The sequence below is a fragment of the Ranitomeya imitator genome, chromosome 5 (genome assembly GCF_032444005.1).
Source record: "Ranitomeya imitator isolate aRanImi1 chromosome 5, aRanImi1.pri, whole genome shotgun sequence".
In the NCBI taxonomy this organism is placed as follows: domain Eukaryota; kingdom Metazoa; phylum Chordata; class Amphibia; order Anura; family Dendrobatidae; genus Ranitomeya; species Ranitomeya imitator.
This window is the reverse complement of record NC_091286.1, coordinates 81,055,428-81,080,245: the sequence shown is the minus strand read 5'-3', so window position 1 is coordinate 81,080,245 and position 24,818 is coordinate 81,055,428. Positions and strand designations below refer to the sequence as shown.

Here is a 24,818-nt window from a genome sequence, read left to right as displayed (position 1 = left end):
TTCATGAGAAAAATCATCTTCATGCATGACAATGCCCCATCTCATGATGCAACGAATACCTCTGAGTCATTGGCTGCTATGGGCATAAAAGGAGATAAACTCATGGTGTGGCCACCATCTTCCCCTGATCTCAACCCTATAGAGAACCTTTGGAGTATCATCAAGCAAAAGATCTATGAGGGTGGAAGGCAGTTCACATCAAAGCAGCAGCTCTGGGAGGCTATTCTGACTTCATGCAAAGAAATACAAGCAGAAACTCTCCAAAAATTCACAAGTTCAATGGATGCAAGAATTGTGAAGGTGATATCAAAGAAGGGTTCCTATGTTAAAATGTAACTTGGCCTGTTAGGATGTTTTTGACTTAAATAGCTTTTTTGTTCAGTGAATGTGACCTCCTAATGCTGCAAATTCCACAAATGAGCATTTTCAGTTATTTAACCCCTTCCCAACCTATGACGCATACGCTGCGTCATGAAAGTCGGTGCCAATCCAACCTGTGACGCAGCGTATGCGTCATGGAGGGATCGCGTCCCTGCAGATCGGGTGAAAGGGTTAACTCCAATTTCACCCGATCTGCAGGGACAGGGGGAGTGGTACTTCACCCCAGGCGGGGTGGCTTCACCCCCCCGTGGCTACGATCGCTCTGATTGGCTGTTTCACTTTCAACAGCCAATCAGAGCGATTTGTAATATTTCACTTATGAAAACTGGTGAAATATTACAATCCAGCCATGGCCGATGCTGCAATATCATCGGCCATGGCTGGAAACCCTGATCTGCCCCCACCGCCACCGATCTCCTCCCCAGTCCTCCGTTCTGTCCTGTACACTGCTCTGCTCCCCTCCGTCATCCTGTCTGCTCCCCCGTCCTCCTGTCCGCTCCCCCCATGCTCCGATCCCACCACTCCGTACTCCGATCCCACCCCCGTGCTCCGATCTCCCCCCCTCATACTTACCGAGCCTTCCATTGTCCGTCGGTCTTCTCCATGGGCGCTGCCATATTCCAAAATAGCGGGCACATTGGCAGTGCGCCCCCCGAATCTGCCGGCCGGCAGATTCGTTACCTATTACAGTGATCAAAATAAAAAAAAATAGTAAACTAACCCCCCCTTTATCACCCCCATAGGTAGGGACAATAATAAAATAAAGGAAATATTTTTTTTCCACTAGGGTTAGGGTTAGAACTAGGGTTAGGGTTAGAACTAGGGTTAGGGTTAGAATAAGGCTATGTGTACACGGTGCGGATTTGGCTGCGGATCTGGAGCGGATTGGCCACTGCAGATTCGCATTAGTGTTCCATCAGGTTTACAGTACCATGTAAACCTATCGAAAACCAAATCCGCTGTGCCCATGGTATGGAAAATACCACACAGAAACGCTGCGTTTCCGCAGCGTTTTATACCTGTTCCTCAATAGGAATCCACAGGTGAAATCAGCACAAAAAACACTGGAAATCCACGGTAAATCCGCAGGTAAAACGCAGTGATTTTTTTATTTTCACGGCTCTGCGTTATAAACTTCTGTGAAGCACTTGTTGGTTCAAAGTGCTCACCACACATCTAGATAAGTTCCTTGGGGGGTCTAGTTTCCAAAATGGGGTCACTTGTGGGGGGTTTCTACTGTTTAGGCACATCAGGGGCTCTGCAAACGTAACATGATACCCGCAGACCATTCCATCAAAGTCTGCATTCCAAAACATCACTGCTTCCCTTCTGAGCCCCGACGTGCGCCCAAACAGTGGTTTCCCCCCCCCCCCCCCCCCCCCACATATGGGGTATCGGCGTACTCAGGACAAATTGTACAATAACTGTGAGGTGGTGCCTAAAAAAAATTGTTTTGTAAATTTCGTTGTAAAAATGAGAAATCGCTGGTCAAATTTTAACCCTTACAACTTCCTAGCAAAAAAAAAATTTTGTTTCCAAAATTGTGCTGATGTAAAGTAGACATGTGGGTAATGTTATTTATTAACTATTTTGTGTCACATAACTCTCTCGTTTAACAGAATAAAAATTCAAAATTTGAAAATTGTGAAATTTTCTAAATTTTCGCCAAATTTCAATTTTTTTCACAAATAAATGCAAAAATTATCGACCTAAATTTACCACTAACATGAAGCCCAATATGTCACAAAAAAACAATCTCAAAACTGCTAGGATCTGTTGAAGCGTTCCTGAGTTATAACCTCATAAAGGGACACTTCAGAATTGCAAAAAACGGCCAGGTCATTAAGGTCAAAATAGGCTGGGTCATGAAAGGGTTAAAACATAATTTGGAACAGTGCATTTTAAGTTTTTATTCATTTTGGAAATTATACTGTTATCATTGGGAGGTTTCTTCAATAAATTTCGATGTATACTCTAACAGGTGATGACTTTTATTAGACTGTCATTTGCACCGACCATTTAGGAAAATCCGAGAAAAATGTCATTTGCATAATAATTTGGAACATGGTGTACAGTAGTAAGAAAAAAATCAACAATAACTCGCCTGTTTAAAAAATCATGCCCTTAAATAGATCTTTAATTTATATTCTTTTAATTATGCAACATATACTGAGGAAAAAACAAGGTTCCTACCAGCTTCAATGCCCTAGAACGAGTTATGTCTCTGGAGAAGTATTGAAGCTTGTTGTAATCAGTGCTATACTTACAAGACTGTGGTCTTCCAGTCAAATTCTTGTTCTCTTACCAATAGGTATACTTGATCCTTAGTTAACATGTTCTACTTGTCCCTTCTGTAGGACCTACCTACCCACTCTAGATTGAGCAATACACACTAGAAAATTGCTCCTTTGAAGAAGTATGGAGCTCCATGACCACTGTCATTGCCTTTTTTTATATACAGTGTATAATGCCCTTCATACAGTGGGGGAAATAAGTATTTGATACACTGCCGATTTAGCAAGTTTTCCCAGCTACAAAGAATGGAGAGGTCTGAAATTTTTATCATAGGTACATGATTTTTAGATAATTAATTTGCATTTTATTGCATGAAATAAGTATTTCATACAATAAAAAAACAGAACTTAATATTTGGTACAGAAGCCTTTGCTTTCAGTTACAGAGGTCCAATGTTTCCTGTAGTTCTTAACCAAGTTTGGACACATTTCAGCCGAGATTTTGGCCCACTCCTCCATACAGATCTTCTCCAGATATATTTTAGGTTTCAAGGCTGTCACTAGGCAACATTGAGTTTCAGCTTCTTCCAAAGATTTTCTATTGGGTTCAGGTCTGGAGACAGGCTAGACCTCTCCAGGACCTTGAAATGCTTCCTATGGAACCACTCCTGAGTTGCCCTGGCTGTGTTTTTTAGGTAATTTTCATGCTGGAAGACCCAGCCACAATTCAACGTCAATGCCCTTACTGAGGGAAGGAGGTCATTGGCCAAAATCTCAAGATACATGACTCCATCCATTCTGCCTTCAATACGGTGCAGTCATTCTGTCCCCTTTGCAGAAAAGCTTCCCCAAAATATGATGCTTCCCCACCATGTTTCACAGTTGGGACTGTGTTCTTTGGGTTATACTCATCCTTCATCTTCCTCCAAACACGGCCAGTGGAGTTGATACCAAAAAGTTCTACTTTGGTCTCATCTGACCACATGACCTTCTCCCATGCTTCTCCTGGATCATCCAGATGGTCATTTGCTATCTTCAAACTGACCTGGGCATGTGCTAGTGTGAGCAGGGGACCTTGCGTGCCCTGCATGGTTTTAATCCATGATGGCATAGTGTATTACTAACGGTAATGTTTGAGACTGTGGTCCTAGCTATCTTAAGGCCACTGACCAGGTCCTCCCATGTAGTTCTGTGATGATTCTTGACCTTTCTCAGAATCATCCTTACCCTGCAAGATAGATCTTATATGGTACCCCAGACCAAGCGAGATTGACAGTCATTTTGTGATTCTTCTATTTTCTAATAATTGTGCAAACAGTTGTTGCCTTCTCGCCAAGCTGCTTGCCTATTGTCCTGTACGCCATCCCAGCCTTATGCAGGTCTACAGGTTTGTCCCTGGTGTCCTTAGACAGAGCTTTGGTCTTGGCCATGGTGGAGAGGTTGGAGTGTGATTGAGTGTGTGGATAGGTGTCTTTTACACAGGTAGCGAGATCAAACGGGTACAATTAATACAGGTAATGAGTAGGATGACTTCTTAAAGAACAACAAACATGTCTGTGAGAGACAGAATTCTTGCTTATTGGTAGGTGATCAAATATTTATTTCATGCAATAAAATGCAATTTAATTATTTAAAAATCATACAGTGTGATTTTCAAGGTTGTTTTTATTTTTCGATTCTGTCTCTCACAGTTGAAGTGTACCTACAATAAAAATTACAGACCTCTCCATTCTTTGTATGTGGGAAAACTTGCACAATCGACAGTGTATCAAATACTTATTTTTCCTACTGTACATAATAATCTCCAGCAAGATACCACTTAGTAGCACTAAAACAGATGTCATGGATTGATTCCAATTTTATTAATTTAATTACAGCAGATGGAACAACTGCTGTATAGTCACTCAGTGACCTCTTCATTAGGTATATTCGTCAAGTATAGGATAGAGTCTCCTTTATTCTCAGAACTACTTTCTTACTTTGGGTCATGGATTTGGCCCTGGATTGTCCTCATGGAGGTCTAGCTGTTGTGTGGAGCTTTATATACAACTCTACCTGGGAAAAAAAATACAAATCGGCTGTCCACCAGAAAGAAGAAAATGGCATCTCTAGCTTCTATAGGTGGCTACCCTATGGGATATCCGCTAAAGGCAGGATAGAAAATTATCTTCCTTCTGGAGTAGAGGTAATTTAAATATTGTTATTTCAGCAGGATGCCAGAATCATTCAGATTTTAATTAATGTTAGCCTTCAGTTAGTCGCACCAGAATACTTAACGCTAACAGTCGCGTGTGGTCCATGAGACCCCAGTTTTCATAGTGAAAAATAAACAACATATAATAAAGAATATTTTTTTTACTTAGCATCTTTGCTAAGCCATAATGTAATATTTTTAGTAATCAACAACATTTAAATAACTACTTATGTGCAATTAAAAAACAAGTAATTATTCGGCACAAGAATCACATATCCTCTACACTGAGGAGGGAGTGGCACCTGATCTAGGAAGCTACCGAAACAGATGGTTACCTACCTTCTACTCTTGCGGAAATATGATGAAAACAAACTCGTTTGGAGTCCAATGGACCCTACGCGACTAATTAAAGGTTAACCACGTTATGCAGTTGCAGTTGAAATCCTCAAGACTCGAATGTTCTGTTTCTACCACCTTCAGAAGTGGTCTAAAGAGTGATCATCCATAATTTTTGGCAGAAAACAGAGGCTTGCGTATTAAGCTGAGTTCACATGTCCGTTTGTTCCATTTGTCTGTGCGGTTTTAAGAACAGGCAAACAGAATTCCTGTGTAAAAGTGATCTGTTGCATCAGTTATGCAAAGAGAAGCCAGAAGGGGCCCAATTGATTATTGTGAGTTTTGTTTGGTGTTCGTTCTTTAGAATAGAAGAAAAAGTTCTTGTTGCAATACTGTTTTTCTGTTCTAGCAATACAAAAAATGGAACCCAGATACATTGACATGTGACTGTAGCCTAAAACAACCTGTTCACTACTTTTTTTTTTTTAGTTGATGACCAATCCTTAGGACAGGCTATCAATAGCTGATTGGCGTGAGTGCAACACCTGGTTACCCTCACCGATCAGCCGTTATCAGTGGCGGCTCAAATGTCTTGGATACTACCGGAATACCGCAGGTCTGTCAAAACTACAGTGGTCACGGCCTAGTTCTGCAGTTCCACTCCCTATTCACATGAATAGTGGGTGGATCTGCAGTACCCGGCGGCGGCCATTATAGAAATGAACTGCCGTGTTCTGGTAGCATCCAAGAACTTCCAGCCGATGCCGGTAACAGCTGGTGGATGGGGGTGTCGGGTCTCGCACCCCCATGATTAGATCAATGAAGAAGTAGGGGGTCAACCTCTTTAATGTGGTTTACAGCAAAGTGTGATCCAAGCATCTCATTAGTGAGGCAAAAATAGCGATTTATGAGACCAGACTACATTTTCTTATTGAAGTTGAATTATGGTGGCGGTATGCTCGCTTTAGCCAGAGTTTCCTGATCTTAGATGGTAGTCTCTTGCCATAAAATCTCTATTTCAAGGTTCCTGCTGTATTGCAGTGCATGGGTGTTTGAGTACTTTACTTCTTTACTTTCTTTACTGATCTTATTGAAATCTGACCTCCCTGGCACATGTAGATTAGGCAATATTGTTTTTTTCTTCCTTGCGCACCACTGTTTTTAGCCTTTATAAGCGTCTAGGGGAAATCACTGAGATACTCAATCCATCCTCATTCAATAGCCAGAGTCACAGGAATCACATTTTTTCCTCCTGTGCTTGGTTTAAGAAACAACTGGACCTCTTGTCCATTTCTTCAGACTTTTGTGCAATGGGTCGCTGCCACTAATGGCTCAGCTAGTATCTGCCATGACAAGTCATTTTATACGAGATCCAAATAAAGAAGTCACTGAGAGTAAACTAATGGATTCTTCTGATAAAAAAAAGTATAACCAATGTGCAGTAAGTGGTACAGATGTTATCATGAGACTCTTTTCATCTTCTTTTGATGTTTCTACTGATTGGTCATACATAAGATATTGTCATCCAAACTTTAATAACTTAATAACACCAGTTTGAGAATTGTTTTTAACCTGTTCCAAATATTAAACATTTTGTGACTCATCAAACATTGTGCAACATATACATAAAACATTGTGCGACATATAGTCATCCGTGGTCTCATGTGCAATATATTCATCATAAATGTATGCATATGATCATGGCTGAGTAAAAATGATCATCTATGTGACCCCAAATGTTGTTGTATTGACCTAAGGAGAACACTTATCCCTATATTTCTCCTATCATGGCTGTTTGATCTTGAGACACCAAATTCTAAAGAGTTGCTGTGAAATCCAAAGCTTAGTAAATAGGCTGCTTTGTCTGAATGCTCTCCTGTTCCTTTGGGCTTTTATCACATAGACTGTGATTTATATGTTTTCTCAGCGAGTGTGAGCCTCCTTCCCCACTGCGCTCTATGATGTGTATCCTTACAGTTGCTGGCATGTGTTCATTTGATTTGTTCAGCAAATCAAAGCTCATCTGACCCTTGCTTGTGCATGTGAGGCATGCTCGGGTATCTTCAGCAAAGTTATACTAAGTTTTTCACTTGGTTTTATTTGCTGCTTGCAAGGGGATCAAGGTAAAGTTGAAGATTGTGATAATTATTGTTGCAGACATGCCATAGATCACGTTACAATGAATTCACAAATGTAATTTGGTTTTATCTTTAGCATTATTAGAAGTATAAAGTATGTGAACAGAGTATGGTAACATTATTATCATGGTTCTTGTACCTGTACCAAACTGGTAAATCTTTAATACAGGCTGATCTTTACATGGAAACTTACATGAAATTTATACATCACCTTACAGAAGGTACTCTAAATTTTTTGGAAAAAGTAAGATTGTCAAGATTGTAAAAAAATGCACCTATCGGCAGATTGACTAAAACCAGAGACCTTTGTAAATGATCAATAAAGTGTTAACACACTTTATTGATCAGGATCTTTTTACTAAACAGGATTTCCTCACTAAATTAGAATGTCATCAAAAAAGTTAATTTATTTCAGTTCTTCAATACAAAAAGTGAAACTCATATATTATATAGAGTCATTACAAACAGAGTGATCTATTTCAAGTGTTTATTTCTGTTAATGTTGATGATTATGGCTTACAGCCAACGAAAACCTAAGTCATTATCTCAGTCAATTAGAATACCGGTAATTAACAAAAAAAACACCTGCAAAGGCTTCCTAAGAGTTTAAAAAAGGTCCCTTAGTCTGTTTCAGTGGGCTCCACAATCATGGGGAAGACTGCTGACTTGACAGATGTCCAGAAGGCAGTCATTGACGCACTCCATAGTGGTCGCAGACAGCCAAAATGTTATTTGTATAGTTGTATAAAGGAAAGCAGGGTAACATAGTTAGTAAGTAAGGCCGAAAAAAGACATTTGTCCATCCAGTTCAGCCTATATTCCAGGGTGTTCTGGACTTTTATTTTTTTTTAGAAAATATGGGCTCTGAGCTCTATTAAAATAAACTATGATATTAAACAGTAGGCTGTTTTTAACTTTTTAGAATAAATGAAACTGCAGGAGGTGACGGTGGACCTTGCCCACTGTTCCTCTGTATGATTGCACAGGCTGTAGCAATAGTGTGCTTGCCCCTGCTAGTGGGATGATACACTCACTATGCAGGTGTCATGTGCCTAAATTTTGTGACTTTTTGCAACAATTGATCAATCTGCCAAACATCTGCTAACGGCCAGCTCTTACCACGAGATGTCAGCAGTGTGCGCACTGCACATTATTGGGCTTTTCCGCTAGAAAACAATCAGAAAAAAACTGAATTCTTATCTTGGTTTCCAGGAACTATAGCATCCTTAGAATAAGCCATTTTTTTATCAATATTGGCTCAGCTTCTATCATCTTGATATAAGCGCAATTTGGTGCCGCGGTGCATCTGCAAGTGCTTAGCCCCTTAATTGTTTCATATACACATCCGTTTAGGAGAATAAGAGGCGCTGCAGTGTCCGATACAGATTGTGCATGTGAACAATGACGGGTATACTCCACCAGCAGAAGTGTTGTGGCCTCGTCATTGCGCTGATCGGGGGAATGGTCGTTGGGATTGCACCTATGTAACAAACTAAATGCACAAATGGTTTATTGTAGAGATGGTCAGTCCACTTTATTAAAAAAAAAGAAAGTCAAAGAGTATAATAATAGGAAAAATTGAGTTTGAGTTCTCGTCTGCTATAATTCTTCTGATGAGCTTCTTGCTTCCGTGTTTCTAGACCATCAGTTAGCCGAGCGGCTCCTCAGCCTGAAAAGCTGCAGAAGAATAACATCAATAAGAAAAAGAAAATCATTGAGGTAAATATTAACCATTGTTTTTGTTCTGATGTTAATTGAGAATTTGCATAAAAGAGATTGCCCACCAATCGGGTCAGCCCTTTCTTAAATACTCCATTGTTCAGTTTAAAATAAAATAAATCTTCACTTCCCCCACAAGCACCATTCCAGCGATATCATAGACGGGTTTTGGTAAGTGAGTACTGCAGGCAATCACAGATACTAATGGGCTACTTCACTCACACTTTCTTGGAACGGTCAAAGAAAGCATGAGGAATACAGAACATTCGCGGCCGCTGATCGGCTAAAGCGCTCAGGCACCATGACTGTCACGTGACACCTGGGAAACCTGGCACCGATATCACAGAAATGGCACCGTTGTAGGAGGGGAGGATCTGGGTTTTTTGGTTTTTTTTACAAACAAGTTATTTCCAATCAATGGGTTATGGGATAACTTGCTGATCATTGGGGGTACGACCACTGCCTCAGTTTCGGAATCGCTGGGGATTCCCGTGGTCGGACCCCTAGCGATCAGTAAGGTATCACATTTTTCATGGATAGGGGATAACTGGCTTGTCATATATATACACTGTGTATATATATATATATATATATATATATATATATATATATGTATATATATATATATATATATATATATATACAGTGGAGCAAAAAAGTATTTAGTCAGTCAGCAATAGTGCAAGTTCCACCACTTAAAAAGATGAGAGGCGTCTGTAATTTACATCATAGGTAGACCTCAACTATGGGAGACAAACTGAGAAAAAAAAATCCAGAAAATCACATTGTCTGTTTTTTTAACATTTTATTTGCATATTATGGTGGAAAATAAGTATTTGGTCAGAAACAAACAATCAAGATTTCTGGCTCTCACAGACCTGTAACTTCTTCTTTAAGAGTCTCCTCTTTCCTCCACTCATTACCTGTAGTAATGGCACCTGTTTAAACTTGTTATCAGTATAAAAAGACACCTGTGCTCACCCTCAAACAGTCTGACTCCAAACTCCACTATGGTGAAGACCAAAGAGCTGTCAAAGGACACCAGAAACAAAATTGTAGCCCTGCACCAGGCTGGGAAGACTGAATCTGCAATAGCCAACCAGCTTGGAGTGAAGAAATCAACAGTGGGAGCAATAATTAGAAAATGGAAGACATACAAGACCACTGATAATCTCCCTCGATCTGGGGCTCCACGCAAAATCCCACCCCGTGGGGTCAGAATGATCACAAGAACGGTGAGCAAAAATCCCAGAACCACGCGGGGGGACCTAGTGAATGAACTGCAGAGAGCTGGGACCAAAGTAACAAGGCCTACCATAAGTAACACACTACGCCACCATGGACTCAGATCCTGCAGTGCCAGACGTGTCCCACTGCTTAAGCCAGTACATGTCCAGGCCCGTCTGAAGTTTGCTAGAGAGCATTTGGATGATCCAGAGGAGTTTGGGGAGAATGTCCTATGGTCTGATGAAACCAAACTGGAATTGTTTGGTAGAAACACAACTTGTCGTGTTTGGAGGAAAAAGAATACTGAGTTGCATCCATCAAACACCATACCTACTGTAAAGCATGGTGGTGGAAACATCATGCTTTGGGGCTGTTTCTCTGCAAAGGGGCCAGGACGACTGATCCGGGTACATGAAAGAATGAATGGGGCCATGTATCGTGAAATTTTGAGTGCAAACCTCCTTCCATCAGCAAGGGCATTGAAGATGAAACGTGGCTGGGTCTTTCAACATGACAATGATCCAAAGCACACCGCCAGGGCAACGAAGGAGTGACTTCGTAAGAAGCATTTCAAGGTCCTGGAGTGGCTTAGCCAGCCTCCAGATCTCAACCCTGTAGAAAACCTTTGGAGGGAGTTGAAAGTCCGTGTTGCCAAGCGAAAAGCCAAAAACATCACTGCTCTAGAGGAGATCTGCATGGAGGAATGGGCCAACATACCAACAACAGTGTGTGGCAACCTTGCGAAGACTTACAGAAAACGTTTGACCTCTGTCATTGCCAACAAAGGATATATTACAAAGTATTGAGATGAAATTTTGTTTCTGACCAAATACTTATTTTCCACCATAATATGCAAATAAAATGATAAAAAAACAGACAATGTGATTTTCTGGATTTTTTTTTCTCAGTTTGTCTCCCATAGTTGAGTTCTACCTATGATGTAAATTACAGACGCCTCTCATCTTTTTAAGTGGTGGAACTTGCACTATTGCTGACTGACTAAATACTTTTTTGCCCCACTGTATATATATATATAATTTTTTATTTTTTTTTATTTTTTTCCCCATAACCCCTTATGAATAAGGGATAAACTTCATACTTTATGTCCATGTGGTTGTTCCTGAAAGTTAACACAACCACCATGTGATACATGGACACTTTGAGTCCACATAAGCTTCCTCTTGCAGTCTGAGGGGTAAACCATCCTCTATGATGACTGTGTGTAAATGGGTATTAGAGATCCGCCAAACCTTATATAATTTCAGCAATGACATGCCGGTTTGTTTCCAGTTCTTTTCCCTTTCTTTATTAGCCCTCAAATGTGCCTCGTCTGCATTTTAGGCTACCACTATGTTGTGTTGTGTTTCAGGACCTCTCTTTGGAACATGTTTTTGGCTACCGAGGCTTTGATTGTCGAAACAACCTCCATTACCTCAATGATGGTGCTGATATCATCTATCACACAGCTGCCGCTAGCATCGTACAGAGCCTTTCTGCAGGTATGGTTATTATTTTCTCCATGATATCAATTCCACAGGTTCATGTTTTTTGTACTGCCCAAATTGGGGTATTTTAATGACTGGTAGGTTCTGAAGAGACTTATACAGAAGCATATGGAGATATTTTCTTCCTTATGTGTGGGATGTGACAGCTCCAAATTAAAGCAAAGATCAGTGCTTTACTTTTAATAATAATAATAACCTTTATTTATATAGCGCCAACATATTCCGCAGCGCTTTACAGTTGAACAGTTTCAAACACAGTCATAAGTAACAACATAGTAACATAGTAACATAGTTAGTAAGGCCGAAAAAAGACATTTGTCCATCCAGTTCAGCCTATATTCCATCATAATAAATACCCAGATCTACGTCCTTCTACAGAACCTAATAATTGTATGATACAATATTGTTCTGCTCCAGGAAGACATCCAGGCCTCTCTTGAACCCCTCGACTGAGTTCGCCATCACCACCTCCTCAGGCAAGCAATTCCAGATTCTCACTGCCCTAACAGTAAAGAATCCTCTTCTATGTTGGTGGAAAAACCTTCTCTCCTCCAGACGCAAAGAATGCCCCCTTGTGCCCGTCACCTTCCTTGGTATAAACAGATCCTCAGCGAGATATTTGTATTGTCCCCTTATATACTTATACATGGTTATTAGATCGCCCCTCAGTCGTCTTTTTTCTAGACTAAATAATCCTAATTTCGCTAATCTATCTGGGTATTGTAGTTCTCCCATCCCCTTTATTAATTTTGTTGCCCTCCTTTGTACTCTCTCTAGTTCCATTATATCCTTCCTGAGCACCGGTGCCCAAAACTGGACACAGTACTCCATGTGCGGTCTAACTAGGGATTTGTACAGAGGCAGTATAATGCTCTCATCATGTGTATCCAGACCTCTTTTAATGCACCCCATGATCCTGTTTGCCTTGGCAGCTGCTGCCTGGCACTGGCTGCTCCAGGTAAGTTTATCATTAACTAGGATCCCCAAGTCCTTCTCCCTGTCAGATTTACCCAGTGGTTTCCCGTTCAGTGTGTAATGGTGACATTGATTCCTTCTTCCCATGTGTATAACCTTACATTTATCATTGTTAAACCTCATCTGCCACCTTTCAGCCCAAGTTTCCAACTTATCCAGATCCATCTGTAGCAGAATACTATCTTCTCTTGTATTAACTGCTTTACATAGTTTTGTATCATCTGCAAATATCGATATTTTACTGTGTAAACCTTCTACCAGATCATTAATGAATATGTTGAAGAGAACAGGTCCCAATACCGACCCCTGCGGTACCCCACTGGTCACAGCGACCCAGTTAGAGACTATACCATTTATAACCACCCTCTGCTTTCTATCACTAAGCCAGTTACTAACCCATTTACACACATTTTCCCCCAGACCAAGCATTCTCATTTTGTGTACCAACCTCTTGTGCGGCACGGTATCAAACGCTTTGGAAAAATCGAGATATACCACGTCCAATGACTCACCGTGGTCCAGTCTATAGCTTACCTCTTCATAAAAACTGATTAGATTGGTTTGACAGGAGCGATTTCTCATAAACCCATGCTGATATGGAGTTAAACAGTTATTCTCATTGAGATAATCCAGAATAACATCCCTCAGAAACCCTTCAAATATTTTACCAACAATAGAGGTTAGACTTACTGGCCTATAATTTCCAGGTTCACTTTTAGAGCCCTTTTTGAATATTGGCAACAATATTGGCAACAATATTGGCAACAATAACAACGTTAACAATACAATAATTAAAGCAAAATAAAACGACCCTGCTCATGAGAGCTTACAATCTACAATGAGGTGGGGGAGATACAAAGTACAGGTGTGTATTTACAATGATGTATTTGCAATGATGGTCCAGCCATCTTCAGGGGGTGGGGGATAGATGGAGATAGTGAATGGGCTACAGACACAAACATAAAATGACTTTGATTAGTGAACGTGATAGGCCGCTCTGAACAAATGTGTTTTGAGGGAGCGCCTAAAAATATGCAAAGTGTGGATGATCCTAATTTCTCGGGGTAGAGCATTCCAGAGGATTGGCGCAGCGTGGGAGAAGTCTTGGAGTCGGGAGTGGGAGGTACGGTAGTGCAGAGGTTAGTCAAAAGTCATTTGCAGAGCGCAGAGGTCGGTAAGGCTGATAGACAGAAATCAGGGAAGAGATGTAAGGGGGTGCCGCACTGTGGAGAGCTTTATGGGTGAGAACAAGTACTTTGAATTGGATTCTATAATGAATGGGCAGCCAGTGTAACGACTGGCGAAGAGCAGGCACGTCTAAATACTGATTAGCTAGATGGACAACCCTGGCTGCTGCATTAAGAATAGACTGGAGAGTGAGGGGGAGGCCAAATAATAGAGCGTTACAGTAGTCCAGGCAGGAGTAGATCAAGGTGACAGTGAGGGGTTTTGTTGTTTCCACGGTGAGAAAAGGGCGGATTCTAGAGACGTTCTTTAGGTGTAAGCGGCACGAGCGGGCAAGAGATTGTATGTGGGAGGTGAAGGAGAGATCAGAGTCAAACATAACACCTAGACAGCGCACCTGCTGCCGGCATGTTATTATGGTGCCACCCACGGAGAGGGAAATGTCAGATTTAGGGAGGTTAGTAGATGGCGGGAGCAGAAGAAGTTCAGTTTTGGAGAGGTTGAGTTTCAGATAGAGAGCGGACATGATGTCAGAGACTGCGGACAGACAGTCACTGACGTTCTGTAGTACAGCGGGGGTAAGGTCAGGGAAGGGCGTGTATAGTTGTGTGTCATCGGCATAAAGATGGTACTGAAAGACAAATCTGCTTATGGTCTGTCCAATTGGGGCCGTGTAGAGGGAGAAGAGAAGGGGGCCTGAGGTACCCCGACATTGAGAGGAAGAGGAGATGAAGTGGAGCCAGAGAACAGAACACTGAAAGAGCGTTTTGAAAGATAGGAGGAGAACCAAGAGAGAGCAGTGTCCTTAATACCAAGTGACTGGAGCCTAGAGAGTAAGAAAGGGTGGTCAAAAGCTGCAGCGAGAGAGGTCGAGAAGAATGAGCAGAGAGTGGTCACCATTGCATTTTGCTGTCAGAAGGTCATTGGTCACCTTGATGAGTGCAGTTTCTGTCGAATGTAGGGGGCGGAAACCGGACTGTGAAGGATCTAGGAGGGAGTGAGTGGAGAGGTAACGGGTAAGGCAGGAGTTGACCAGGCGCTCCTAGAGTTTTAGAGATGAAGGGGAGATTGTAGACCGGTCTGTAGTTATTTGTGCAGGACCATGTCTTTTGGACCATGTTACTTTTCAGACCATGCACACTTTACCGCTTGGCTTTATTTTAATCATTGGTGTGCAGAGGTGAACATTGAAGAGAATTCCAATAGCAGGAGGCCCGCTACCAGTATAACTTGCCTCTTTTCTATCACCCTATACCTTAGTGTACATGGTCCTGATATGGGACTTTATCAGTTATCCGCTTGGCAGGCATAACTCATGGACACCAGTGGCGTTAATTCTAAAAAATTCAAAAGCAGACCTGTTTTCAATATCCCTGGTAAAACCCATATAAAATGATTGTCCAGCGGTGATGTACACTGTACACTGTAGTCATGACATCACTGCTGCAGCCGGTCAACACAGACAGGAGCAGCGGGAGCGAGGCATAGCTGGACCCCGGAAAGATGAGTAACAGATATGACCTCTTCAAATTTGAAACCGGACCTCTTTAATGTCAATTATCAAAATAACACCTACGCTAAGGGGGGGGGGGGATGCTCACTCCTTATAGTCCAGTCTAAACAGCCTGCCAATCTCCAGACAGACAAGGAAAATGTTCAATTGTAAAGTGAAATTATTTTTAAATTAGTTAAAAAAATTATCAATCTCGGGAGCCAATTGACCTGTGTATTCAGATGTGCTGCCGAGAACAATGGTACTCTATGTATGCAAAGCAATCGTACTACCGATCCTTCTGTGCACATCAACAGATAAAAAATATCTTCAATTGTATTAACATATTCTAAAACACTTTAAAATGCATGCAGAGTGCACCAGAAACGCGTTGATGTTTTGATATTTCAATTTGCCACAGATGCATGTGAAGATATTTTAACAACGTGTTAATAAAGTAGGAAATGTTGTTATTCTTTGAGCTGGAGCCCTTCTCTACTCATATTAATTGTTCTCTAATTTGGCAATTACACTTGCTTCATGCTCCGGAAGGATCAAGCAGATACAGTGAGCTGACTTCTTTTACTCTTTTTTTCAAAATAGGAACTCAGAGCTTTTATCTGGAACACACTGATGACATACTTTGCCTGACTGTCAATCAACACCCAAAATACAAGAATGTTGTAGCAACTGGACAAATTGGTAAGAAATCCACAGATATCAGGCAGCCAAGTCTAAGACTTACTTATGTGCACAGCAAACTTTGGTATCATATGTCAAAAATAACTTTTGCAACATTTTAACATGTGGGTACCATCAGGTTACTTTTTGATGTTTTGTTATTTTCTAAAGATCCAGAAGTCAGCCGACAATATTAAAGGGCATCTGTCATCTGTCAGTATGATCATTTATGGGCCGGACATAGATCTCTTTGAGAATCTGCCTCCAGAGCTTTCTTTACATGAAAGAAGGCCTTACCAGTGTGAGACTGGTAACTCCACCTTTCATTTAATGTAAGCTCTGGAGGCAGATTCTCAAAGAGATCTATGTCCGGCCCATAGATCTTAACAGCTCATTACATGTTAAGAAAAAAACATGCATTTCTCTGGAATAGAACATCGGATCGTAAATATTAAGGTCTCATTATATTCAGCTTCCTATGTCCTACATGCCCATATAAACACATTAGGAGGGTTGATCCTACCGACAGATTCCCTTTACAAATCGAACACACACTATGCTTAGACTAAGGACTTTTCAACAATTCATGGCTTTAACAAGTGATGTAGCAAAATGATTAAAGTCTACACCACATATCTTACTGCTCTAAGGTTTGAGAAATGTATCTGGAAATGTGCTTTGCCCAGATTGTTGTTTGTCTCTGCCATTTTAAAACCATCTTATACTGGCTTTAGAGGCACTTTCCAACTTAACGTTTTTATTAATAGATATGTGTCAGAGGAATAATAGTCTTTTTTTAAGATTTTGTGACAGATGATGCTGATTGGAACTCACAGACCCCACCAATGTGTTGTCTGACTTCATTCTGGCTCCTATTCTTCATGGATGAATTAAAGGGGTCCTGTCCCTGAAAAACTGTTATTAACCTGCAGATATGAGGTTGATAGCATGATGAACCTGCATGACGCCGGCACGTACACCCATGCTACCGGGAGGAAATTAACTTTATTCCTCCTGGCAGCGTTTGGGTTCCAGTCATAGCAGCAGCGCTAGTTCAGTCACCGCTCTGTGCATAGAGAGTGACAGCTGTAACCGCGACCCCGGCACTGACTGACAGCGGCTCAGCATTAGGGCTGTCAGTGTGGGCGCAGATACTGCCGCAGTGCCCCTGTGACTGGAACCTGAACACTGCTGGGAGAAATAAAGTTAATTTGCTCCCGGCAGTGTGGGTGTAAGTGTCGGCACCCGGCAGGTTCACAACGCTATTACCCTGAAGATTAACCCCATATCTGCAGGATAATAGCATATTTTTCAGGTGACAGGTTCCTTTAAGGTTCTCATTGAGTGACAATGTTGTATGTTCAACTGTCTGGAGAATTTCCTGAAATTATCTATGTGCATAATAGCATTAATATTGCCACAGCCTCTTGCATCATCTTCCCATTACTCATCTCTACCAGATGCAAGAGCAGCAAAATTGGGATCCATTTTCCTCACAGGAATACATAAAAGTTACCCTTGTTTTGGCCATATAGTCCTTCTTAACACCTCTTCTCTCTGATAACAGAATACAGGTAAATAAAATCTGTAGACACATATGACATTAAAAAAATTATTTTACATATGTCAGAGGCTACCTTTAAGTTCTTATAATTGAGTCCGTAGTTTGCATTCCTTCATTCATTTACAGGCCCCCGGATATGCAGTTTGTTGCCCAAATCTCAGATTATTATTTTGTGGGAGTTCCTGTCCCAGTAATATAGGTTGGATAGTGAGTATCTATGCTAGAGCTGTCTTCACTAGCTCAGGTTTAAGCAAAGCTTCTATCCTGTAATTATTTTCTCTTTTCCATAGCCTGTTTTTTTCTGCCCTCCCTGAGACTGTACATTTTTTCTCCCCTATCTTCTCTTGAGATCTAGGTACAGCCATAGCCCCCTTCCTAATGCTATAATGCTACACAAAGAGAAAGGAAGGGGAGAGCAGAGAGAACACCAAGACTGAGCAGGAACTTGTAATATGTAAAATTTATGGCAAAAGCAGTGAGCTAGGTAAAGGTGTTTGCAGCAGTCACACATTCCTGTGTTACAATCCGAGTACGGGACCGTGGGTGTCCCAACCTGTACTTGTTTCGTATGTGCCTATTAGGCTGTCAAATTCAGTTTAAGAGCGCCGTGGACATTTTATGAATCATGGTCCATACTCGGACCATGACTCTCGAATTTATGAATACGACATACTAGACACTGCAGCAGCAAAATGGCAGCCGCATCTTACTTCCTCGGGGGTCAGATGCGTCTCCTTGAGTGACCATTCTGGTGACCCGTTTCATTCAGCTACCACAGATTAATGGTCTGTCAGTGTTTGTACTGAGTCATTACATTTACATATGGAGATAACAGGGACTTTGAATGAGCGCACTGTTCTGGAAAGTGAAAACCTTAATTAAAACTGCTGTGGAAACTGCTGATGCGATGATTAGTGACCTGCCATGGATTGTGAATATTCAGGACTGATAAGAGCCCTGCCCTGAGCGTGAAGGGGAGACGGTGAGCAGATAACTGATATATAGAAATTTATAGACTGGCAAGAGCTAACTGGTGTGTTAGGAGTCAACTCCTCTACTGGAATGCAACTACAATTGACACTCGGCAAGAGTCTGGGCAGGCATTAGTGGCCAAATTCCATGGAAACCAGCTTTACACTATGTAAGATAAAAACTGTCATTGCGGGAGAATGAAAATGGATAGAAAAAGAGAGTGAGTTGCAAACTTACTAATTTTCATGCAGTATAACTAACTAATGCAATGAATGTGATAACTCGAAAATATAACTTCAACTTCATATTTAGAAAGCAAATGATCAGTAACAAAAATATTTGCGACGGTGTACATGTCTTTTAACAGGGTAGTATAGAATTAGAAAACTACAGATGCCCTCTTCTTTAGTAATACCATACCTTTCCATGCATCGCAGCTCCACCCTATTGAAGTGAATAGGGATGAGTTGCAATACCAAAACCTGTGGCTATGTGCAGACAGATAACCAGGAGCCTGTTTTCTGGAGACCTGCTGAGAGATCTGAATGGAAGAATAGCACAGCCTGCAGATCTGGTTCTGTGAGAATGGTGGACACCCTGATGAATCTGTCGTGCAGTCCTATGGGTGCTGTTTGGGTCCTCAATCATGTGATGTATCTGACACTGCCTGGTGGTTTTCTGTTTATAGCTCATGATGCAGATGTGATCAGAACATAGTAGCTACAGGATATCAGAGGATATTTCTTAATATGTATTTAAAGGTCCCTGCTCCTTACATCTGTAATAGTAATGTGTCACTGCTTCATAGCTGTTCCTGATGAGCCTTGTTTCAGTATTGGATGCCTCTGATTCAGGGAGAACATTTCACACATGTATTAATAAAAATATAAAATTATTTTTACTAAAAAAAATAAAATATTGTGTGGCCATAAAAACATTATTTTGCTGAGCCCAATGCCATTTTATACTAAACAACAGTTCTATATTTATTTCTTTTCCAATCATTTCCATACTTTAAACACTTTGTTTTTGCATGCCCCTAATGCTGACCTATCTTACCTCAGCATTAGCAATATTACTTCTTTAAGTTGTTGGTAGCCCTGACGCTTCCCCATTTGCCATTGCTCTCACAACGCAGGCGAAATTGCTGAATATTCAGGTAAGGTGTTACCCACGACGTTCATGTGTGTAGCTCCAGTCCTCTCTGGTCCAGTCATTATGTCTGTCCCTACACTGGGCTCAGATACATATCAGCCATGATCCAGGTTCTGCATGGCTGCCTCCATCCCGCTCATAACTTTTAGTCATTCTCCATAAATCACAGTACTCCTGTTCCCACGAGCTTCTAGTACGTACACTTAGCTTTGCATAGTACATTTCTGAATTGTGGATGTTGTTTTAGTAAGTGTCTCTATGTTGTATACTAACTGTTCATGTCTGTGGAGGTCGACATTCACAAGCCCGGGAATTCCTCTAGAACTATATATAGTTTGTTTCCTTAAAGTGAATTTTTCCCTAGAAGAGAAATAAACCACTAGTGGGTAAAGATGCAGAGAGAGATTCACAGGACCCTGCTCCGGATCCACGCTGGTGCTCTGCGGCAGCCGGATCACGGTCCTGTGAATCTGTGTGATCAGCTCATCTCGTGAGTATTATACCTTATGCTGTCCATCTCCTTGTCTGTAAATTCTGAATGGCTGCTAATACGGCCACTTCTGTAGCCTTCACAGAACTTGTGATCCAGTGGCGTTCACATTCACTGTGACTCAGATTTCCTAGAACCTGGCAGTTCCATCAATCAGCTCCCGCTGTGGCAGGATGTAAATACACTGAATGGAGCTGTCAATTAATAGCTCCATTCATTGTGTAGCAGTCGCTGCCAGGTACTGGAGGACAGCTCCAATTGAAGAGAATAGCCTGATCACGATACCGGGAGATGTTCTGCAGTACCCGGCAGCGACTGCTACACATTGAATGGAGTTTTCCATTCAATGTGTTTATATCCGGCCACTACTGGAGATAAATTACAATTGATTGGCGGGGATGTCAGACCCAAATTCATTTGATATCGATGACCTGTCCCAAAATTAGGTCATCAATATCGTATGATCTGACAACTCTTTTAAAGTAAAACTCCCACCTTTTATCATATACAGTGGGGCAAAAAAGTATTTAGTCAGTCAGCAATAGTGCAAGTTCCGCCACTTAAAAAGATGAGAGGCGTCTGTAATTTACATCATAGGTAGACCTCAACTATGGGAGACAAACTGAGAAAAAAAATCCAGAAAATCACATTGTCTGTTTTTTTAACATTTTATTTGCATATTATGGTGGAAAATAAGTATTTGGTCAGAAACAAAATTTCATCTCAATACTTTGTAATATATCCTTTGTTGGCAATGACAGAGGTCACACGTTTTCTGTAAGTCTTCACAAGGTTGCCACACACTGTTGTTGGTATGTTGGCCCATTCCTCCATGCAGATCTCCTCTAGGGCAGTGATGTTTTTGGCTTTTCGCTTGGCAACACAGACTTTCAACTCCCTCCAAAGGTTTTCTATAGGGTTGAGATCTGGAGACTGGCTAGGCCACTCCAGGACCTTGAAATGCTTCTTACGAAGCCACTCCTTCGTTGCCCTGGCGGTGTGCTTTGGATCATTGTCATGTTGAAAGACCCAGCCACGTTTCATCTTCAATGCCCTTGCTGATGGAAGGAGGTTTGCACTCAAAATCTCACGATACATGGCCCCATTCATTCTTTCATGTACCCGGATCAGTCGTCCTGGCCCCTTTGCAGAGAAACAGCCCCAAAGCATGATGCTTCCACCACCATGCTTTACAGTAGGTATGGTGTTTGATGGATGCAACTCAGTATTCTTTTTCCTCCAAACACGATAAGTTGTGTTTCTACCAAACAGTTCCAGTTTGGTTTCATCAGACCATAGGACATTCTCCCAAAACTCCTCTGGATCATCCAAATGCTCTCTAGCAAACTTCAGATGGGCCCGGACATGTACTGGCTTAAGCAGTGGGACACGTCTGGCACTGCAGGATCTGAGTCCATGGTGGCGTAGTGTGTTACTTATGGTAGGCCTTGTTACATTGGTCCCAGCTCTCTGCAGTTCATTCACTAGGTCCCCCGCGTGGTTCTGGGATTTTTGCTCACCGTTCTTGTGATCATTCTGACCCCACGGGGTGGGATTTTGCGTGGAGTCCCAGATCGAGGGAGATTATCAGTGGTCTTGTATGTCTTCCATTTTCTAATTATTGCTCCCATTGTTGATTTCTTCACTCCAAGCTGGTTGGCTATTGCAGATTCAGTCTTCCCAGCCTGGTGCAGGGCTACAATTTTGTTTCTGGTGTCCATTGACAGCTCTTTGGTCTTCACCATAGTGGAGTTTGGAGTCAGACTGTTTGAGGGTGTGCACAGGTGTCTTTTTATACTGATAACAAGTTTAAACAGGTGCCATTACTACAGGTAATGAGTGGAGGAAAGAGGAGACTCTTAAAGAAGAAGTTACAGGTCTGTGAGAGCCAGAAATCTGGATTGTTTGTTTCTGACCAAATACTTATTTTCCACCATAATATGCAAATAAAATGTTAAAAAAACAGACAATGTGATTTTCTGGATTTTTTTTTCTCAGTTTGTCTCCCATAGTTGAGGTCTACCTATGATGTAAATTACAGACGCCTCTCATCTTTTTAAGTGGTGGAACTTGCACTATTGCTGACTGACTAAATACTTTTTTGCCTCACTGTAATTTTTAGGTCCAAAGTTCTGTTCTGATTCATTTAATAGCGCAAAAGGTAATGTTTTATTTTTATATATATATATATATATATATATATATATATATATATATACTATAGCAACTGTTCAGCACTGATAAAAAGTTGACCCCTACCAGTTGCTGAATGCAAGTGGCAGAAGCGGAGCTCACTGCCGAGTGCAAGCAGAGAGGTGTATGACTGTACGGACACATAGGCTTTATGCTGAGCTCGTGCACTCGCACATACTGTAAGTTGTGGATTTCTGACCCTTGGATTGAGCAGTCAGTGGGGGTCTCAGGACCTGGACCCACCGATCAGAAGTACTGAACAGAGGCTATGACATATAAAATATTATGGATTGTGAGCACTAACTTTCTAATAAATATTTAAATATAAAAGATGCTGTAAATATAGATTTTAAGGTGTTTTCCATTACTATGATATTTATATCCTATCCTGATTGGTAACCAGTATTAGATCATTGGCGGTCCGACACCTGGCACCCGCTCTGATCAGCTGCTGTCAGCTCCGGCAGCTGCTGGATGTAAACAGTGTGTAGAACAGCACAGCCCTGAACACTGTGCAGCGCTAGGTACTGAGCACTACAGCTTAGCTTCTATTGAAGGGAATGGGAGCTGCAGTACCTGAGAACGGCCACTACATGGTGAATGGCGCAGAACACCTAGCAGCTGCTGGAGCTGACAGTAGCTGATCGGAGGATCGGTGGGGTTCCAGGTGTTAGACCCTTACCTGTCCGATATTGATGACCCATCCTTAGGATAGGTTATCAACACCTTAGTAGTGTACCACCGCATTGTGGGTTGGAAGTGTGCCATCTTGTCATAGAGTTTAATGTATAGAAGCAGGCAGTAGTATACATTTATCTTTACTCCCTCTCGTGGTCTCTGCTGGTATCCAGCATGTTGTGTCGTATGTGTGTATCGTATGTGCCTTGGATTTGGAACTCTTTATCAGAAAAACAGACTTGCACAAAGAAACAGAAAGAAAAACGCACAGAAATTTGAACTTGTGTAGATTAAAAAAATAAATAAATAATGATCACAAAATAGTGTTCTAGGGTGGAAATTCACTTTAAGGAAGATCTGCTCTCCCGCCTTCTCTATGGACGTACTGTCAGAGTGTGAACTTAGCGGATAGTTAGTCGATCACATTTCTTCTTAAACACTTAATTGTGGATTCTTTCTTCAATACAGGCGCTACTCCCTCTATTCATATCTGGGATGCTATGAGCAAGCAGACCTTGTCCATCCTGCGGTGCTTTCATGCTAAGGGAGTTGGATACATTAATTTTAGTGCCACTGGGAAGTTATTGGTGTCTGTAGGCGTTGACCCAGAACATACCATAACCGTATGGAGATGGCAGGAAGGTAGGTGCATCATGTGCCAGCGTGTACTATCATTTGTACAAACTCTTTTTTTGGTGGAACAAGGTGCAGAGCCACGTGGTCAGCAACTTCTATTACACTCCATATAACTCTATGAGTGTCATACATGCACCTCTGTGTACACAGGTATGTTGCCCCAGAAACATTGCATAAAGGGATATTCCCATGTCAGACATTCCTGGTATTTATAGGATCCATCTGATTGTATATGCCATAAATGTCAGATACATGAAGGGATCTGCGCATATCTTGAGAATAGGCATCCATGTGGACAGGGATGGAGATTCGTGTGGGTCCCAGAGGTCTAGTTAGTAGGCATGGCCATGTATACAAGTCTTTCTGCACCAGCCCCTACACGTAATTAGCAAAACCTACAGATTACCCGTAAGCCGTGTTCTCACTCGATGTGACCATATCACCCTTTATTTCTCCTAATTGACACAGTTTTGTAAAAATCGCTGTAAAATAAACCAATATGATACTCTATGTGAATGCACCCTATTGATGACATGTGCAGGTATTTCCAGCAAGTTACCAATAATTAATATTCTTCGTAAAGTAAAATATTTAGAGCAAAAATATTGATGATCTTTAGTTACTCTTTAGAATGCAGAATAGGATAATTTCCCATTACCAAAATCATTAGTGTAACTGGTCCAATGGGGCAGAACACAGTAAAGACTTGTCTTATGTGACCCTTCGCAGGTGCTAAAGTTGCCGGTAAAGGAAGTCACGTGGAGCGGATATTCGTGGCAGAGTTTCGTCCAGACTCGGACACCCAGTTTGTATCTGTTGGAGTAAAACACATAAAATTCTGGACTCTGGCTGGGAGCGCTTTACTCTATAAGAAAGGGATTGTCGGATCTGTAGACAATGCCAAAATGCAAACAATGCTTTCCGTTGCCTTTGGGGCTGTAAGTTTCACAATGCTATACAATTTTATTAAAAAAAAAATGTCTGAGATTTAGAATCTTTAGTTTTTTTCTTTGTGTTTTTTTTTTTCTTTATTTCCTCGCTCGTTATATTGTCAAGAACATCC

The 24,818-nt window shown here is 41.4% G+C and overlaps 1 protein-coding gene across 1 annotated transcript in view; it reads left to right on the top strand.

The window, feature by feature from the left end:
• The window catches only part of EML6 (EMAP like 6), a 178,409-nt gene that overhangs the window by 139,316 nt on the left and 14,275 nt on the right, over positions 1-24,818 (top strand). Inside the window, exons 28-32 of the mRNA XM_069768872.1 lie at positions 8,924-9,002; positions 11,599-11,728; positions 15,990-16,088; positions 23,588-23,761; positions 24,485-24,693. Of these exons, the coding sequence (XP_069624973.1) occupies positions 8,924-9,002; positions 11,599-11,728; positions 15,990-16,088; positions 23,588-23,761; positions 24,485-24,693 (691 nt within the window). The remainder of the gene's footprint in view (positions 1-8,923; positions 9,003-11,598; positions 11,729-15,989; positions 16,089-23,587; positions 23,762-24,484; positions 24,694-24,818) is intronic.